Source organism: Poecilia latipinna, unplaced genomic scaffold (assembly GCF_001443285.1).
Source record: "Poecilia latipinna isolate Pla-1442-1.1 unplaced genomic scaffold, P_latipinna-1.0 Scaffold1563, whole genome shotgun sequence".
In the NCBI taxonomy this organism is placed as follows: Eukaryota; Metazoa; Chordata; class Actinopteri; order Cyprinodontiformes; family Poeciliidae; genus Poecilia; species Poecilia latipinna.
The window spans coordinates 106,179-126,987 of NW_015114179.1; the positions used below are offsets into that span (position 1 = coordinate 106,179).

At 38.9% G+C, this 20,809-nt stretch overlaps 1 protein-coding gene across 2 annotated transcripts; it reads left to right on the top strand.

Annotated features, from left to right (window-relative positions):
* The first annotated feature begins 376 nt into the window (after positions 1–376).
* Positions 377–20,770, top strand: itga6a (integrin, alpha 6a). 2 transcript variants are annotated; one of them, XM_015058670.1, is made up of 26 exons: positions 377–649; positions 9,896–10,020; positions 10,120–10,199; positions 10,293–10,545; positions 10,650–10,769; positions 11,280–11,487; positions 12,146–12,339; positions 13,197–13,291; positions 13,970–14,097; positions 14,176–14,262; positions 14,345–14,400; positions 14,485–14,654; positions 14,833–14,976; positions 15,384–15,502; positions 15,774–15,924; positions 16,904–16,990; positions 17,080–17,165; positions 17,553–17,627; positions 17,732–17,834; positions 17,918–18,094; positions 18,188–18,283; positions 18,359–18,466; positions 18,575–18,673; positions 18,777–18,899; positions 19,714–19,850; positions 20,287–20,375. In XM_015058670.1, the coding sequence occupies exons 1-25, from the start codon at positions 456–458 to the stop codon at positions 19,819–19,821; spliced, it is 3,186 nt and encodes a 1,061-aa protein (XP_014914156.1). In that variant the 5' UTR covers positions 377–455; the 3' UTR covers positions 19,822–19,850; positions 20,287–20,375. The 2 variants fall into 2 exon arrangements, with proteins under 2 accessions (XP_014914156.1, XP_014914155.1); XM_015058669.1 differs by lacking the exon at positions 19,714–19,850 and having other exon boundaries at positions 20,287–20,770.
* Positions 20,771–20,809: the final 39 nt, after the last annotated feature.

Genomic DNA, 20,809 nt, shown 5'->3' on the forward strand with positions numbered 1-20,809 from the left:
ATATATATATATGGATTGTTAAATTCAGATCTTTTTGATCTGAATTTAACAATCCAATAACCAAAAATATGCAAATGATCCTTATTGAAAGATTAAAAAAATAATTTCATAGTTCAATAGCACTCAAACCATTTAAAGTACCGCCTGGAAAATAATAATAAAATAATTTAGCTCATTACAGGCCCACGTCACTTTGTCATTAATCGGAATAACTTTTAGAATAAGGTTACTTTTATATGCTCAGTTGTCTTATTGCTTAAAGGCACCTGTGGTTCCAATGTTACGGGGTTATTACTGGCTCGGGGTCCGTTTTGACGGCCGAAGGGGGCGCTGTGGAGCAACCAGTTAAACAGTCGGCCGCTGCCCTCATTAACAAAGTGAGTGAGGGTGGAAGAGCAGCGGGACCCGCGGGCTCTTACCTTCTGGACCGCTGGACTCGTGTGGACCTCGCTGCCATGGCGCTGCTGCAGCAGAGAGGACGCTTCGCCGTCCGCGCTGCGCTTTTCCTTCTCTGTCATCTGCTGGAGCCGAGCGGGCTGCGCGCCTTCAACCTGGACACCCGTCATGTCATCAGGAAAGGCGGGGAGCCGGGGTCTCTCTTCGGCTTGTCCCTCGCCTTGCACCAGCAAGTCAGTCCGAATAAAGTCCTGTAAGTGTTCACTCTGCTTTTATTTAATTGCTCATTGAAAAGCGCAGCTCTGGTGTGTGAGGGAGAGAGAGAGAGAGAGACCACCAGTGGGGATAAACGAATTTTAACAATATATAAAAATCACTTTAGTTTACACGGTTTGGTTTATATTTACAAATGTTAAAACGTGAGAGATCCTCTGCAGCAGGAGATAATAAAAACCTTTTAAGTTTTTTTTTTTTTGTCTAATCCTCTTTCCTTCCTGAAGTTAAACCCACATCAAAGATTTAGTCGATTATGGGCTGTTTCGTTTGGAGGATCTCTGACTTACATCCATCCAACATTTATACTTTTAGACTCAGCTGCAACACATTCATTAAAGCTACAGGAAAAGGTCCCCAATCTCTCAAAGCTTCTTGGTACTTTTGTTTCTACATTTAGCAGTGATGCGTGAAATGTGAAATGGAAAGCAGGAACAAGAACAAACAAGTGGTTTTACAGTGGCTCTAACTATCATGCAAATGTGTCTGTGAAAGGTTCTAATCAGGGAGCACAGCCAGAGGTGGAACATCTGCTTCTCTTCAGTTTTACACCTATTTTGCAGCTTTTTTTTTTTTTATTGTGTGTATCCACCTCAGAGTTTGGATCAAACAGAACAGTTTACTACCAAATTGCTCCCTGGCAAGTAAATCTGACAGCTACACTAGTAAACTTTTTTTTTTTTCCAATAAGTTGCAGCACTTTAACGTTCTGATTTTCTATTAACTGAATGCAGGGATTTCAAAAAGGTTAACTTCAAAATGATCCAATTTTGGCAATTCTCAGGTGTTAGAGGAGAGGAAACATCACTTGTTGGTCGGTGTAATCTTGTTGGCTGATCTTGCTGTCTGTGGGCGATAAGACTCTCTGCCCTGTGGAGTTTTATCTGACTACTGATTTCACCGATGCAGGAAAGAACAGGCTGAAGATTGCTCTAAGGTATTTTCTTAGAACAATCTTCAGCCTGGACAAAAAAATATATATATTTTCAAGATTTTTAAGTGAACATAAAAAGAAGCAGTATGAAGTCTTCCAGGTTTGACAGCATGAAGTGATTTAGGGCTGTGGAAGTGATGTTATATTTGTCAGGCAAACAGAGGCCAGAAACATGACACTGGCTTGATAGTTTGCTTTCTGCAGGTAGGAGCAGAGAGCAGAACTGTCTCTTCACAGACTCCTTCAGGAGGAGGCTGCCTCTGCTTTCTGCTAAAATGCATCTATGTACTGGTTCCATGCATAGGCCAGATGTGTCCAAGTGTGTCCAATTTCACAAAAATAGTAAATAATGAAGAACTTTAACGTTCCACTTTGTGTCTCGTCAGTCCACAGAATATTTCCTTTAAAGTGTTGAGAGTCATTAAGATGTTTTTTTTTTTTTTGGCAATGCAAAACTCATTTTCTCTTTGGAACTTTTCCATGGATGCCATTTTTGTCCAGTCTCTTCATTACTCATGAACTCTGACCTTAACTAAGTCAAGTGGGATCTGTAATGCTTTAGATGATTTTATACGTTCATTTTGACCGATATGAGTAATTTTAGTGAGTTAGCCACTACCTGGAAGGTTTTCTCTCTGTGGTTTAATGGAGTATTAAAGCGCTAGGAATGTCTTCGTAACCTATGAAGACCAACAGTGCTAGGTTCATTCTTCAAATAAACTCTGAGATGAACACAAGGAAACAAAAACTTGTCTTTTGCAAAGGGGGAAACCTGTGTCAGACTTAGCTGCGTCAGACGAGTTAACTCCAACAGGCCAACTCCAACGGGGGCTTGCAGCCCTTCAATATTTATTTACTTCTAGGCGCGTCGTCATAGTGATAATTCAACAGCACAGGCAAGTACAGGAAAAGGCATTCAATATATGGTGACTCTTAAAGACAGCGACGTTTACACAGGATGCTACCTCTCCTTGTAGAGAGCAGTGAAAGCATCTGCACATTGTCTGGAAACTTTTTTAAACAGGAAATCACATCCTGCAGAAGTAAAAACAACAGCAGATACATAAGTAAATAAGTGGTAAAAAAGTATCAATTCCCTATCAGACAGCTTGTCATTTTCTTCAGTTTCTTTTGAGAACTTTCAGCCTACTTCATGTTGTCAGACAGGTTCTATTTAAGCCGTTTAAAAAAAAAAATCTACAGGTCTAGCAGTAATCATGTCTGAGTGTGGCTCTTGGAACTGACCTTTTGCTTTTCAAAATGAAGTGATAATTAGGGCTTGATTATCAACATAATGTGAAAAAACATCCTGCCAAGCAGCAGACGTCATTATGAATAATGGGAAGTGTAATACATCTTTGTAACACACAGGATATATGTTAGATAATGAAAAGACTTTCTTTAATGAAAAACAATGCAAGCACAGCATAGTAAAGGTGGAAACAAGAAGCTGTTATTGTTTTGACATAAATCTTCTTTGACTACATTGACTGCTGACAACTCACTTACACACACACACACACACACACACACACTAGAGCACGTTTGTCTGTTAGCATTATGGAGCTGAGAGCTAAGGAAATGTCATGGTGCTCTTGGATTGACTGCTTTGCAAACACCAGCCAATCGCTGGTGTCTAAAAGCCAAAGTCAGGGTTCAAAGGTTTATGCCTGTTGCAAATAGGTGGTTATGTGGAAGTCCTTTACCTGACTGAATGCAGCCTGACATTGGAAGATTAGAAAATAAAGGAAGACGTTGCTTTTCTTCCTTTATGCATAACAAATATTAATTATTTATAGTTTTGGGCCATGCTATTCATTTTAACACCTGGAGATTTTACATTATCCAACTAGAAAACAGCTGTCTGCTCAAATGAGACTGAGACAGATAACCATAGCTTAGTCAGAATATAGAGAAGTATTTATGTATGTTACTTTTACATAGCACATGGGGCATTTTCAGAAATTTCTGTTTGCAAGTGTATATGAATTCCTCAACATCTTAGCATAAAACAACAATGTTCGTTGTCCCTTTTCTTGCTTCTTAATCTCAAATTAAAAATGTCAGAGTTTTATGTTTGGAAATGCCCTTCTCAAGCAGTTTAGTCATTTATTCTTACAGCCTTTCTCAAAGAGGAGAACTTTATTACCTCCACTGGAGTCTCTTTTCAGTATGAGTCACACTTTTAGTCTGTTGTCCATTAACAGGTAAGAAGTATGACAAACGTGACTTTCCTAAGAAATCAGTGTTGCTCCTTAGTCAGCGATGTCTGTCCACTGGCCTTTGTTGAGACTCCATGGCGACCAGCCACATCCTCACCTTGGCCATCTGTTAGACAACTTGTATCAGCAGATACATATCTGCTGATACAAGTTGTATCTGCAAGTTGTCTGTACAAATTGCAAATACAAGTCTGTACAAGCAGATACAGGTTGTCTATTATTGTCCACATCATTGTGTTCAACATCATCCACTGTTGTGTTATCTCTGTTACTCTTATTTTGTGCTGCCCACTTCTTTCCTGTTGTGACAGCTTAACTTTTCCACTCACGGGATTAAAAAAAGGAGTGTCTTATCTTATTTTGTCTTTCTAAATTTTCACCTGATCCATGGACTAATGAGCCAAAAACATACAGAAGGTCAGCGGAGCGAACGGACAAGGGTACTGACTAACTCTGCTGTAAAACTTTAAGAAACACTAACGTTATGAAAACCACGTCGCAGCAAAGTACCACGCTCGCCCCATCTGTCTTCTCTGAGCTCGTGTGAACCAAATGTTTGATAATGATTGCTGGCAGCTGCAAATTTCTGCCAGTTTTCACTTCTAGCATTGATGGGATTATTCTAAATCCTTTATGTGAGGCGAGGAAGGAGACTTTACACAATCCTGCATGCACGCTTTTTTTTTTCCCCGTAGGAAGGAGACGTGAACATGTGGACAGCATTCCTCTTATCTTATCAGATAACCCATACAGCCTGTTTAGCTGTTGTACAAAACTCTTAGACACTAAATCTGATAAGGATTTTATGAGTTTAAATAAAAATCTCTCACGTTTTTTTTTTTAGGTTGTGTTAGGCTGAGTGAAAGAGGATTACTGATTTACCGCAGGAGAAGCAGTCAGATACCTCCTGGATGAACAAGGCGTTGAGTAAATGATCTGGATTCTCTCGGCGGAACCAGAGAAAAAGGCCATTAGACTGGACACGCATGACCATCTGTGAGCATGTAACCCGATAGATTCAAGGCATCGGTGAATCATCAACTGAGACATTCCAGTCAAACTTCCCTCGCGATAAGGAAGTTTGACTCAAGGCAGAGAATATAGAAACTTGTGGACTTTATTGCTCAGTTGATGTGATGCTGAATATTTGCACCTTCTTCTGTGATGCGTGTCCAGCTGTTTGCAGGTCAGCAGCAGCCAGAGTATTTTGTGTAAAGTGAAATCAGTGAGAACAGCTGTGGAGGCTCCTCTGGCTAAGAGGGTACAGCTGCGGGAGTCTTGGTGCGCCGAGACGTCCTGTGAGGTAACTTTGTGAACCCATACTGGCCTCTCTCTACCCGTTCCCATTTACCCTTCAGTGAGAGACGTAATGTTTTGATGAGGATTTTAGCTGAAAATGACTTCTGGATGTTAAAACCTGATCAATGTGATTGCTGCCGCATATTATAAAATATTATCAAAAACGTTATCGTAAGTGCATAATTTAAACATCTTATATCTTAATTTCATCCGGTTGAAAAGTTCTAACTCAAAATGACAGCCTGTGAACAATTCTTCTCCAATCCAAAAAAACTGGGCCACAATATTTGACCCAATATTTGGTAAAAATGACCCAACCCATGTCCCAACAGCAGAAAGTAAAAACTTAGAGGAAATGCCAAGGAGGATTTTGTGTGCAGAATTGCAGTACTGTTATGAAAATTGTGATGATGCTGTTGGTTAGGATGAACATGTACAATATATAACTCAACATTCTCTCAATTAGAGAGAAAATGAAAGAACAAAGTCTAAAGAGTAACTTTTAAAAAACCTCCAGGAAGCAATAGAAAATGTTCATCAAGATTAAAAGAAATGTTTGACTCTAAACCAGTCTAACTGCCTTCTATTTCTTATCGACGGCGTATTTTGTCATCACTGCTGCATCTCCAGGTTTTAATGTTTTCTCACAAGGTGGTGGTGCAGTGAAAGGGTTAATAATGCTGCTTCGTTTTGATTAACTACACTCTCCAAAGTTGCACGAATTTGTAGTGAAAAAGTTATTTGAAAGTACTGAAGTTCCACCTCTTTGTCACGCGGAAAAGTACTTGAATGTTTTCTCTTGCACGCTGCGTTGTTAGTTCTCAGGTCCACTTTAAATGTTTGTGTTGTGTTGCACATATTTAGCTACATTTAAAATGCCTCTCTGGAGGCATGTAGAAAACTCCATGAGTTTTAAATTCATGGAGACTTGCATCTTTAAGCTTTGAGGTGACTGTTTGGACACATCATTTTTCTCAGTATCACACAATTTGATATATTGTTTGTATCTACTATTATTTATTTTTATAGTTGTTGTTTTTTTTGAAGAATGTGACTTTTTTTATTGTGGAGCAATCAGATTGTGATACCAGATTATGATATTGTCTCTTTAATCAGACTCTGATGCAGAAATGTGTAAATGTGAAATAGGAGCTGGTTGTAAAGTGTCCTGTGGTGTGTTTGCAAACCTCTGGTCTTTGCTGAGCTGACGAGGAGCCACAGCACTGCATCGCAGATCAATAGATGGGTTTGAGAGGAAACAGCAGGGTCGCAGGGAGGAGAACAGGGCAGGCAGGGTTTCCTCTCCCACCTTTGAAGAAATAAACGGTAACACTTTATTTGAAGGGGGTTGAATAAGACTGACATGACACTGTCATAAACATGACATAACACCTGTCATGAACATGAATAAGTCTTCATGAATATTTATGACTGTTGTCGTAAAGCGTCATTCGGTAAATTATGACACTTTTAATACAAAGTTGACATTATTCAAAATGTCTTTGTTATGACAACTTGACATTAACCAGGAAACCATTACTGATTAAACTTTACCTTTAATAACATAGTTACCTAATTTTTAAAGTGCAATCAGTAATACTTTTATAACAAATTTATATCAGTAATGATTTCTTGGTTAATGTCAAGTTGTCATAACAAAGACATTTTGAATAATGTCAACTTTGTATTAAAAGTCATAATTTACCGAATGACGCTTTATGACAACAGTCATAAATATTCATGGAGGCTTATTCATGTTCATGACAGGTGTTATGTCATGTTTATGACAGTGTCATGACAGTCTTATTCACCCCCCTTCAAATAAAGTGTTACCAAATAAACTATTGTGAGTTTCAGAATGGTGGGTTTGGTAACGCTCACATGACTCTGTAGCTTCTCATTTTTAGGTTATTTAATATTTTTTGTGAACTAATTAGATAAGAACAACAACCTGACCTCACTGCTGTTTAATCTTTCAATCTGACAACCTCTATCTTAAAGCTCTTGAAGCTCGCGTTGTGGTTTTATGACATTTACATAGATGTAGTTTTGAGCAGTGGATATGAGACTTTACAAGAAAACTTATGAATATACAATCCACCTTACAGTCAGGTTTAACTCCAATTACAAACAGCCCAACAGTCTGTTTTTTAATTTATTACATTGTCATATTTACAAGGTTAGTGCAGCAGACTGTATGAAATATCTGATGATTGAGAGAAACAACTCCCTTTAATCAATCATCTGCTTCAGTCAGATGCAGGCTGAGAGATCCAAAAGGGAGATGCAAACACAGAACCATTGGGTCAGAGGTACTTTCTATTGAAAATAAAATAAATGGTACTAATAATTAGAGGTAGATGTTTTGTCTGCCTCATGGATTGAAACTGAGAGCTGGTTCAGCAGGTGAGGAGCCTTTTAGATGGTCTAGAAATGACGGGTAAACTTTTAGTCTGATACTGAAGTTCTCTGAGAGAAAAAAAATACTGAACTTTAAGTTCCTCAATATCAGAAGAGGCCCTGTCATCAGGAGCTGGTGTACCTGTTGAAGCTGATTGCTTCATGAACTTTGACAGGAAACATGAGCTAGACTGTGGTTTTACTTTTCACATTTTCACAACTTTGACAGTGTCAGTCAGAGGTTTGCTTGACAGCTGCCGTCTCAACTCGATCGTGTGAAAGTACGTCCACATAAGTAGAACTTTACAAGTATGTTTCATTTGGCCATAAATGTCTACCGAGAGACTCCTAAAACCTTTCAAAGTTCTGATCCAAAGTCCAGATGATGTATAACTCCTTGATGTCAAACACCTTTTGAAGAGAAACGAATCCTAAAGAATCATCTATTAAGTCCTTTTGATAAGTTCAAAATTGTGCTGATTATCATCTACCCCTCGACCAGTGGAATGAGTCAGCCATGAGACACAGTGTCCTCCTTGTTGGCGCTCTGTGGCAGCTTGAGTTCAGCCTGAGGTTGGACATAATAACTGCATTGTTGAGAAAGCACCGAAATGCATTGTCTACTTCTGACCCACTTTGGGCCGAGCTTCAGCTGACAGATGGCCTCACATTTGGCTCTGAAATACTTTGACACACAGAGGAGTTCATGTGTGTCAAACCGCGGCTACCAAACCATCACCCCTCCACCATCGTGCTTAGCAGATGAAATCCTGAGTTCAGTGGGTCTTTTTCTCATCGTATCCGTTCAGAATTTTAGTCAGATTAAAGTGATAACTGAGGTCAGTAAAGGCCAGAATATGCAACTTTTTGGGTTTTAAGCTTGACTTTGGGTTGCACAGAAGTTGTCTCTGAGGTTGTTGCTGATGTCTTTCCTTCCTGGCATTGTGTTCACACAAACACCTGTAAGCTCCAGACTTGTCACAGGATGAAAATCCAGATTTTGGGGGCATGTGAGCACCTGCAAACTTCATCAATTCTCAGCAATTACCAGCTGTTTATAGGCTGCAGTGTTAGGTTTTCTTCGTATTAGAAGATGCTGTTCATCATGCACTGCAAAAACTCAAAATCTTAACAATTTTTTTTCTAGTTTTTTGAGGAAATATCTTAGTAAACTTAAAATAAGACAAAGCTAGCTCATAAGTAACTTTTCAGCAAGATATAGGAGCTTGAATGGAGTCAATAATCCTTTAACACTGTTGAAAAAATACTTGATGCAGATTATTTCACTTATGGGAAAAATATCTTGTTATAAGATAAATAATCTGCCAGTGGAATTAGTACTAGAAACTAGACCAAAATTACTTGCTAAGATTTTGTGTTTTTGCAGTGTGGGGGAACAACTCATATGCTGATACTATTTAAATTGTGCGACGCAAAGCCAAACCTTGCCATTATTCAGGCGATAACACTGGATGATGATTCAGTCGGCAGCCTTTGATTTGGCTGCTACTGCCTAAGATGCAGCTGAAGCAACAAAGGTGTACTTAGTTTTTTTCTGTAACTGTACTATTTATGCAAATAAAAAGGTTTTGATGTGTCAAAATTTATGGACAAAAATAGAATAAAAACTCTTGCATGTAATAATTTTTTTGTGTTCCTCTCAAATGGGCTTGAATCATTTATAGTTATTGCTGATCAGAATATCAGGAAAATGTTTTAGTCTTAATTGTCCTTTTGTTAATTTGACTGATATTTTTGGGGAAGCTTGGGCTTTTGCTGTATATTGTTCCTTTTTATTGTATTATTTGTGTTGAAGATAATAGTTTTTGACTATTATCTTCTTTATGTACAGTTCTATATTAGTTATGTCTTTGTGAGTCTTTTTTCTTCTGATGTGCTTTGAACAAATGAACTTGATTGTGAGACTGCTGAGAGGAAACTGCGTCAGTGTGGTATGCAACACAGTTCGCTTCATGGAAATGAAAAGGGATGTTGTGGCTTTAAGAACGTGTGTCTGAAACAGTATCCTGACAGGATGCCGCTGTTGTTTCATTTTTGACAGTCGCAGTTGTGGACAAGGGTGACTTAACACCCAGACAAATGAGTGTGAGAGATTGGTTTGTTGATCATTTTCTTTTAATTTGGTAAATGGTGTTAGGACGGACAAAAGTAAATTAAAATTCTAATTATATCCTGTTTTCTGGGCATGCTTGCTGTCATTGTTACTGTTAATATGAACAAAATACAACAAGACGCTTCGGTGCAGGCTTTCTGAGAAGTGTGTATTTGATTGTGATCGAATCGTTGTGATGGTGGAAGCTACCGTGCAATCTTTGAAGTAAAATGTTTTTTTGTGTTTTCGTTTTCTCAGGTTACTGATTGGTGCCCCGAGAGCCAAGGCTTTAAAAAACCAAAAATCCAGCGTGACTGGGGGCCTTTTTAAGTGTGAAATCTCTGAGTCTGATAATTGTGAGCGCGTTGAATTTGATAATGACGGTGAGAAACCATTCGACCTGCCTACGTACCTACTATCCCACCTGCCTGTTTGAATAACACAAATCTTGTTTCTTTCTCTTGGGTTGCCTCAACTGAAAGAGGATCCAAGTAAGGAGAGTAAGGAGGACCAGTGGATGGGTGTGTCTGTGCAGAGTCAGGGACCCGGGGGAAAGGTTGTGGTACGTCACAACACATTTTCGCATTTTTGTACCATTGCTCTCTGTGTCTTCTTATTGCTCTGCGTAGCTGAACTCTGGATGATGCCATTTCAGACGTGTGCGCATCGATATCAAAAGATTCGCTCAGGATCCCAGTCTGTCCTTGGGCGCTGTTACGTCTTCAGTCAGAATTTGACAATCAACTTGTCGGATGATATGGACGGAGGCGATTGGAAATTTTGTGAAGGCAGAGACGGAGAAACAGACCATGCACGGTATGGAGTCTGTCAACAAGGTCTGGGGGTCACCTTCACCAAGGACTACCATTATGTGGTGTTTGGAGCCCCAGGAGCAAGAAACTGGAAAGGTCATAATCATTATAAATTCCTCAGAGTTTTTTTCTTTATCTTAATCATTTTTCTGCACCCAGTGTTGCTGCATAAAAATGTTGTACTCTGAAATTCTCTCCAGGGATGGTGCGAGTAGAACAAGATAACATCACGTTGGTAGAAAAGAATATATTTCACGATGGACCGTATGAGTTTCAAAACGATAAACACCCCAGCTCTGTGTCCGCCCACAGCTACCTTGGTGAGTTATTTACCAACAAAGCAGACTGTACATAATGTTTGTGTATCACTTGGACAATGACAGTTTCCGACTGTTTTGCTGCAAAACATGAAGTGTTAACATCATACCAAGGCTTTTTTTTTACATAAGATGCACAATAATGTGCTTCCTCTCAAACAACTTACAAGATCACAAGTCATAGCAGCAGCCAACGTGTGTGTGTGGGCCCCATGTAGATTTTACTCAATCTGGATGGAGACTGGCTTATGGATTGACTAATATTGAGAAAACCCGCCTCCAAAATGCATAAATTTAGGAGATTTTATGGTAGCCTGTGTGTTTGTGTAACATGTCTGGGCTTAGACTAGAAAGAGGAAGAGGTAGAACAGAAACAATTGTGGTCTGTGTCAAACTGTGGGTTGAAATGATGTCAGTTTCAATGAGATAAAACTAATGTGTAATTACCGTCTTTTTTTCCATTCTCCTTGTAAGCTAATGTTTTTTTGCTCTATATTGCCGTTTCAACTAAAGGGTTCTCACTGGACACCGGGCACCACATCATGAAAAGCCGTAACCTGACCGTGGTGGCTGGAGCACCAAGAGCCAATCACAAGGGACTTGTAGTCCTGCTGAAGAAAGAGTCTGCCGAGCAGCTCGTAGTGGAGCAACTTCTGCACGGGCAGGGACTGGCATCCTCATTTGGATACGACGTGGCTGTGGTCGACCTGAATGGTGATGGGTAGGGAACGTTTGTCTGAGGAGAAAAACTTTTTTGTCAGTATAGCTTATACCAGTTACAAAACACGAAATTAAGTTAAGTTGTTAAGTTGTTGGATTCATTTGTGACCTTCAGCTGACGCCTTAGTTTCCAAATCGGATACAAATGATATATGATCATTGTATATGACAACTGGTAAGATTCCCCAAACCAGAAATTTCTCAAAAATTTAAGAAGCTGAAATTAGTCAGGGAGGCTGTAAAGACAGCAGCACGAGAGGAGCTGCAGGAATTTCCAACAAGTGCTGGTGGTGTGCCTGCATAGAGCCTGCAAATCTGAATTATTTTCTTCCAATTAAAACATTCAGACCTGGATAAAATCCTCCAGAATCTTTCATTGCTGAATGCGTTATGGTCTGATGAATCCAAATTGGATCTTTTGGTTTAAAATTTCAAATTTGCCACAGAAGGAGCCTTGTTCATACAGTGAACTACGGTGGAGGCACCGTCATGCTCTGGGGTTCCTTTTACTCAAAAAGAACTGAGGTCATAAACAGGCCCAAGTTTTGGCCTAAAACCTTTCATCACCTAAGAATTACATCAGATGAGGAAAATTCTCCTGTAATCTTGGAGGGTGCTGCAAACTAACAGTGTCCCTATATTTTCTATACATGATTTAGATGGCAAGACATTGTTGTGGGAGCCCCTTACTTCTACATGAAGGACACAGACATCGGTGGAGCCGTTTATGTTTATATCAACAAAGCAGGACAGTGGGATAATGTAACTCTGATCCGCCTGAACGGGACCAAAGATTCAATGTTCGGACTGGCAGTGGAAAACATTGGGGACGTCAATCAGGACTCATTTAATGGTAATTTACCCGCTTTGAAACATAAATCTTGTTTTCAGGCATTTCGCACCTGCTTTAACTGATTTTTCAAACCTACCAAGAAGAGAGTAAAAACACAATTAATTAGGAAAACCTGTTGGCCTGACAATGATCAGTCATGCACTTAAGAAATCTGGTCTTTATAGAAGAGAGACAGTGAAAGAAGCTGCATTTAAAATTGTTGAGGCTTAAGACAGGCTAATTGACAGCTAATGACAAGAGCCAGCTCCCCCACTACTACGGAAGGATGAATCTGTCACTGCACATCATCCTAAATGTGCAGCCCGACCCTTGAAACATGGTGGTGGCAGCATCATGCTGTGGGTATGCTTTTCTTTTGCAACAAGATTCTTTGGGATTCTTAGAGCCAAATACAGGACAATCATGAAAAACTTAGCAAAACCTGAAATCTGGTCTTATCAACTCTCTCCATTCAGTCAGAGATTGAGAAGCTTTAAAAATAAAAATGGACGAATATTTTAATCTATATGTGCAAAGCTGGCAGAGACATACCCCAGTAGATTTGGTGAACAAAAGGTGCTTCTGTAAAATATTGATTCAGGGGTGGAATACAGTAACGCAGGACACTTTAATTTATACCATCATTGTTTTTTCCACTTTGAAATCCTGTGCTTTAATGGGTTAATCCCTGTTAAATACACAGAAGTTGTTTTTAAAATGTTACAAAATGTCAAGGCCCAGTTTAGAAGTGAAAGCTGGACAAATGGCAACATGTTAGTAAGGAATAGGGACATGAATCTGCAAAGGAGTGAACAAACCTTTGCAGTCTCAGCAGCTAGAGTGTATAAATAATCAGCAATGCTTTTATGCCTGTGCAGATATTGCAGTTGGAGCTCCACAGGACGATGAGGGGGCAGGAAGAGTCTACATTTATCATGGATCTGCACAAGGGATAAAAACAACTCCTGCCCAGGTCGGTTCTAATGACATTTTGTTTTAGGATCTTTCTTTTTGTGTTGTGGATTACATGTGCACCTCTGTTGAAAGCTGAACAAGTTGGATGTGACCGCTCAAGGGACTTGAATGCAACTTTTAGCTTGTTATTTTAAACTTAAAGACGAGTTTGGTTTCATGTGAACAGATACTCTCTATTTTGGACTGTGGCTGCCAATGAATGTATCATTTCAGTGACATTGTTGTTAGATATGCATAGGTTGTTTGTCGCTGTGGTTTCTCAGTTCTCTGTTTTTTCTCTTTCTGCAAGCGTAAAGCAGACTCGGGTTTTGTATTCTCTTTATTCTTCTTTCTTTCCTCTACTCTTATCTTCTTTCCCTTTTAACTTTTTGTCCCACCTTCTCTCTTTTTCTTTATATCTATCAACTATATATCAAGTGGAGCATTATAGATTTTGCTGTAATGCTCCACTTGTGAAAGTAAGCATGTTGGGATTCTTCTCGACACTCAGACAACAATTCTGAATCCAGATATTAATTCTTTACGTCACCATAAGCACATTTTAATTGTAACTATAAATTATATATTTTACTCCCAGCAGTTAAACTAATCCTGATGCGACCAGTATTACTGCTGTACGGGTTCTGGTTCATTTTTCATCTCATTATTCTCTAAAATCTCTTCTTCTTAATTTCAGATCCTTTCAGGCAAAGAGCACAGCCTTCGATATTTTGGATATTCTCTGGCAGGAAACATGGACCTGGATGGTAACTCTTATCCAGACTTGGTTGTAGGATCTCTGTCAGATGCAGCTTTCATTTACAGGTAAACATGGAGGAAGAGGAGAGAAAATGACGATTTTACTGTTGTCTTTAGTTCTTTAATTTAACAACCTTCTTCCAGGGCAAGACCAGTTGTTAACATCAGGAAAAACGTTACGGTTACTCCTGAAGAAATTGACCTCGGTGTTGGCTGTGATTCCAGTTTTTGGTGGGTCTTCAGATGCTCTTGCACTCAAACAGACTCTGCACACAGGGTGTTCCGTTTGTTAATTTTCCCTTTTTACCATTAGCTTCACTGTGACAGCATGCTTCAACTACACAGCGAGGTCCTACAACAAGAGGCTCAGTGAGTACAAAAAAACCCAAAAACTTTAATGCTGCACAGATGTTTACTAGTTTTAATAACATCTGATTCAATTTTATCCTGCAGCAATCAGCTACTCCATAGAGGCAGATGGAGAACGCAGGAAACAAGGACTGAACTCCAGAGTGATTTTTCTGACTAAGACTCATCCTGAATCAGACATCCAGTTTAATGGCACCTTGGAGCTCCAGAACCAAAACGCAGGACAGTGTGTCAGCATAAACGTCGGGCTTAAGGTAAATCCCAATTGTCACCTTTAAATTGGCTTGAACCTGAAAGGTATTATCAGTAAAAATATGTAGGTCTGAATACCAAAAGATCGTTGTCAGTTTGACTTTTTTTGTTACTGGCTAATGTGTTTAAACAGGAACATGTTCAACTTATTCAACTTTTAACTGTGCTGCATTTGCACAGGACAACATTAAGGACAAGATGCGCAGCGTTGTTATTGAAGTTTCTGCAGAAATCATCAAAGCAAAACCCCAAAGAGCAGGAAATGCTCTATCTCAGCTAATGCCAGTTGTAGACGCCACCCAGCCAAGACAAGCCGTCGCAGAGGTAAAAAGTCACATTTCAGTTTTAATCTTGTCTTGCAAAATTAATCACATCAGTTCAGTTATTTATATTTTATCATTGTACATCCATCAAGTTCAGTTAATTGTATTGGGATTGTATGTGATAGACGAACACAAAGTGGTAACTTTTTGAAGTACTATAAATAGAGTCCAACAGAGTGTAATTCAGTCTCCGGTTCTCCAACGTCATACAGCGCTGATGTTGGAGAACGTGCAAACAAGAAAACTATTAGACATCCAGTGTAAAGTCTGACTTTTATGGAAGAGCTGCAAGAAGAAAATCATTGTGCAAAGACAGAAGAATAACATGCAAGACATGTGTTATGTTATGCGACAAACGTGACATTTTTATTTTGTGAGTGACATCTTGTTTTTGGTTTATTGTTGCAGGTAAACTTTGTAAAGGAGGGATGCAAAAATAAAAAGATTTGTTTCAGCAATTTAAAAATGGACAACAGTCTGCACTACAAACCAACCAGCAAGGATGAATTCACCCCGTTAAACAAAAGGTTCATATAAAAATGTTGTATTGTTAAAAAACCATAATAATGTCAAGTTATTTCATGGTAATTGTTTGTAAATCCAATTAGAATTTAAGACAAAGCTCTGAGCTTGAGTTTATTTACTGCAGTAAAAATATATATATATATATTTTCTTTTAGTTACTATAAGTAAATCTGCTTTGTCTACATTGGATAAGATCTTGAGCTGCTAAATGTGAATTTATGTTAGAAATGTTGTTTCCTCAAAGCTGATTCTTAGGTTTGTGTATCTCTACAGTGCACTTAATATCCCAGAGTTCAGGCTGACTTACGAGACGAAGGCCTTGGCTGTGAAGGTGACTGTGACCAATGAAAATGGTGACGATGCCTTCGAAGCAAAGCTTGTGGGGAAATTCCCAGAAATCCTGTCGTATTCTGGAGTTCGATCTGTGAGTACGAGTCCAGAGGGAGAACTTTACAGCACAGCGCCACAGGCATGACGAGCAGTAGTACGTTTTTGAATGTGATCTCACTATATGTGGTCACGTTTTCACATAATGTCTTGAATTTTGAATAGGGGTAGAAGACGTGTAATCTGCATGTATGCGCAGTAAATCAAATTTTAAACACTCCTTCAGAGCTATTGTGTATCTGCTTTTTGTGTCAATGCATAGAAAGACATGACAATAATGAACAATCATGCTCCAGCATCACTTTGGTGTCTTTTGACACTATTGCATGCAGAACTTGATCACAAGATATGTTTAAAAATGTGGTAAATTTCACAGCCATCAAAGCCAGTGTATGTCACTCATTATTTGATTATCAACGCAACTGCAATTGAAATATTACACCATTGACGCAAAACCTTTATCAATTAATCTCACTCCAAGTTATGCAGGTTCTTTGTGTGGTGTGTGGTGAGGATTCTACTCACCTCAGCATGTCTGTTGCTTGAAACTAAAAGTGAAACAAACGACCATACCCACCGTTTTGATAAATTTGACTAACACTTTTCTAACCACTTGGGGGATTCTCATAGAGCAAAGACAATGTACCCCTGTCCTTATGCAGCAGAACACTGCTTGACCTAAAACATGATAAGCAAAGTCATGAGCTAACTTGATGTTCTACTAAATTCATTTCACATGTTTAGACGTGTGTTATGCGGTTTCCTCTATGCCAGCATGGATGCAAAATATGTAAAACAAGTCGATGCAGGAGCCTTATTTAAGCCTTTAAGATAAAGGGCAGATAGTATGTAATGTGAAGAGGATGTAGTGCTTTGAGATCTCCAACTTTATAGTGAAACAGAACTATTTTTATCTTGGGAATTTTAATTGAATAGAATTTGTTTGGTCAAAACCTGCTTGGATGTGAGTGTTGTTGAAAAATAGCTTTTTTTTTTTCCTTCTTCTTCTTTTTTAGCCAAACAATCAGATCCTCTGTACTGCCAACCATAACGGATCTGAAGCAGAGTGTGAGCTGGGAAACCCATTTAAGAGCAACTCAAAGGTAAACATATGAACTTTTAAGAGTTACTTGACAAGTTAAAGCTACTTTAAGGTGAGATGTGTTTTTTTTTTGTTTGTTTTTTACACAAGGTCATGTTTCACATTATTCTGAGCGCTGCGCACAATGTTGTAAAACTCGACACCACTGAGTTTGAGATTGATCTGCATCTCCAAACGTAAGTGATCTGTTCATTTCAGTAGATGAACTTTTAAGTATTGCAGTGATAAACTGTATGATGTTACCTGGAAAACAGGAGGTTATAGATGACTATTCGCGCCACTTTAATATTCAGAAATGGAGTAAAAAGTGATTCCTTTTGAATATCTTCTTACATCTGTATTACTTTTTATTTAGCTTTTAAATATCTCACGAATAGTAAAAAAGAAAAAGATATGGCACGTTCATGTTTAAGTTTCCAGTTCTAATTGAGCTGAAAATGGACTGATTTCTTTGTAAATCTCTATAATTAACTATTTATGTGTTTGTTTTTAACTGTACTTTTTAACCAAACATATTGTTACTTATAGCTGTCTTTTGATAAAATTGTATTCTTCTTGTTTAGGACAAGTTCTCAAAGTATTTCCGCTGTGAAAATAAAGAGCAAAGTGATAACTGAAGTCCCTTTGATATTGAGTGGGTAGGTACATTGATGCAGATTGTCTGTCTGTCTGTCTGTCTGTCTGTCTGTCTGTCTGTCTGTCTGTCAGTCAGTCATTGAGTATTTTTCTATTGCCCCATCAGTGAAGCCAAACCCAGACAGGTTTCCTTTGGAGGTGTTGTGAGAGCAGAAACTGCAATGAAAACAGAAGAGGACGCTGGAAGTTTGATTAATTTTACATTTAGGGTGAGTTTAAACTTATGTAAGAACATTAATTCTTGTTCTAAGTGTTCTATTCAGGAGCTGGGCCATCTGAATTTCTCCTCCAGATAAGTAACTTGTGGACGCCTTCGATCTCTCCTCTTCCCCTCACTCTACACATTCATTGGCCCAGAGACAATAAAAACGGGAAATGGCTTCTGTACTTGGTGAAGGTCACATCTCACGGACCTGAGAAAATCGCCTGCTCTCCTCAATCTGAAATTCACTCTCTCAAAAACATTTGGGTTGGTATTTCTGAGAATTTGGTGTCAAAGCAACGTTATTTTCAGCTCCAGCTTTGTTCGGTGCTGGTTTAACATGAATAAATGTGATTTCAGGAGAGATCTCCTTCCCTGACAAAACAGGAAATTGTCAAAAAAGAAAGAAAACTTGGTGGCAAAATTGTTTTTCATTCAAGCAGTAATAAAGTTTTGGTGAGTTGATTTAAATATGCTTTGTTTTAAACATGCAGATGTGCAGCGCTTACAGGTTTGTCTCCTGTTTTGCAGTCCTGTGAGAAGGAAAGCAAATGTGTGGTGCTGAAGTGCCCCCTGCAGGGGATTAATGGTACTACAGTAGAGCTGAGATCTCGTTTGTGGAACTCCACCTTCATCGAGGTAACAAATTGTAGTTTTTATCGCCTCTTTTTTCCCATCGAGAGTGAGTCAGTGTAATGATGGCGGCCCAGGTTGATTATTAAAGCTCTTGATTCTGTTTTTACACAGGAATACGCTTCCTTTCCAACCACAACTTTAGTTGTGAAGGCTTCACTTGTACTTGAGTCTCAGGCTCCGAACATTATCCTGAAATCTCCTGACTTTACTGTAAGCCCTTCATCAGCTGAATGGAAATATTAACCTCAGCAGTCTTGATCTAAATCCCCTGGGGTCATCTGGCGTTTTTTTTTGTCATGACGTTGTGTTTTAGGTGACGGTGCCCGTGTCCCCGGACAGCGACGTGGCTCAGTTCGGAATTCCCTGGTGGATCATTCTGATAGCGGTTCTGGCAGGAATCTTGATTTTGGCATTGATGGTGTTTCTGTTGTGGAAGGTGAGCGAAAAGCAGAAATTAGATGCAAATAAGGCATTAACATCAACTAATTGTCTTTAATATTTGATTGATTTCACACGCTACGTTGAGTTGCCTAAGCAGATGATTGTATGGGTTGTGTCTGGTGAGTAATGTGTCTAATAAAGAAAGATTTAATTTATTGAAAACTGATGAAAAATGCATACGCTGATTGGTTGGGTTCACTTTTTCTTAATGTTGGATGTCAAATATCAGCATTTAGTGATAGTGATAGTGTTTTGATGTAGTGTTAAAGGTTCAGGCATGAAGCAACGCTGTATTTCTTTGTGACACAAAATCCTGATAAAAAAAACAAAACAAAAAAAACACTGAAGTTTTTATTTCAAATGTTATAAAATATGAAAAACGCAGAAGTGGTATCAATAGCTTTTCAAGGCAAAGCAACCAAACAGGGCATACCTGATAAATCTATGTGCTGTAAATAAAGAGATGTTTATTACTTATCAAGCGTTATGCAAAGTGTCAGGAAAAGCAGCAGTAGTAGTAGTTGGTACCTCATGAGCATCTTATAGGAAGAACTCTCTCAACTGTTCTCTAACAGTTTTGAGCTCCAACACTCATTTGCATTGTTGTAGTTTGACTAACATTCTCTCTCAATTAATACGTAATGCAATCCTTTTTTCTTTTTTTTTTTAAAGAACCTAAAATAAACTGAGCTTAATAATGAAAAACTGAAATGTGGAAGAAAAGAGATGCGAGTTTAGATTGAAAAAGTCGTAAAACATTCAGTGGATGATGACGCGCCTAACCTTTGCCCACCCTTGTCCCTCTTCAGTGCGGTTTCTTCAAGAGACCGACTAGAGAACAATACAATGCTGCGTATCACAAGGCAGAGATCCACGTTCAGCCCTCTGACAAAGACAAACTCTCTGATGAAGCCTGATTCCCTCTCTCTCTCTCGCTGATCAGGGGGTAAAGTCGGCATGAAGTGTGATTATTACCGCAGCTGCTAACAAGCTTCGCTTTCCCAGCCAAACCCGCTGACCTAATGCAGAAACTCTCAATCAGACGCATATTGTACTGAGCCTGAAGATGAGAGTCATTTGGAGGCTTTTGCTTAGAGGAACTTTCTACCTAACGTCAGCAGAAAAGAGACATCTTTTTCTTCTGTGTGAGAGCAGCAGCTTGTGCTCAGTAATTAGATCGTTTATTTTTCAGAATGTGTGTCTGTGTTCTGCCAAGAAATGCTTCAGTGTATGTCGGTGTGCAGCGCTGTTCTCTGCAGGCCTCTTTCCCTGACCTTTTCTGCAAAGCAAAAGCTGCGAAGCATGTTTAACCATCTTGCACTCGCCTCCTTCATTTATCACCTTTGAAGAACGTCTTGTTTAAATCTCGTCTCTCCCACCAGTGCGGCTTCTTCAGACGCTCCAAGCAAGACGACAGCATACCTCGCTACCACGCAGTGCGGATAAAAAAGGAAACTCCGGGCTACGTCGACGGAAAAATGAAACCTGGTGCTTTAGAAAAGAAGCAGTGGATGACGACGTGGATCGACGGCGACGATTATTCATGAATGTTTTATTTCTTTGTACAAACTGGTTGGATTAGAGCCACTGAACTTTAATGTTCCTTGAGTGTGTGAATAGAGTGCGTTTATTTTAAATTGAAATTGACTTTACACGCTGTATAAAGGATTTATTTTTTTCTTATGCTGTATATATTGAAATATTTCTGCACATTTTGTATTTATTTTTTTTTATATGAAAATAGCCATACAACCAAAAGCTTTTTGGTTTACTGCTGTTTCGGGAGCTGTACTGTCTTTTTTTTTTTTTTTTTTATAAACCTCAAACTATGAAAAGAAGGTACAACTAGCTCAGTTTCTGTAACATGAATTTAAACCCCTAGATTTCTACTTTGAGAACTTTATT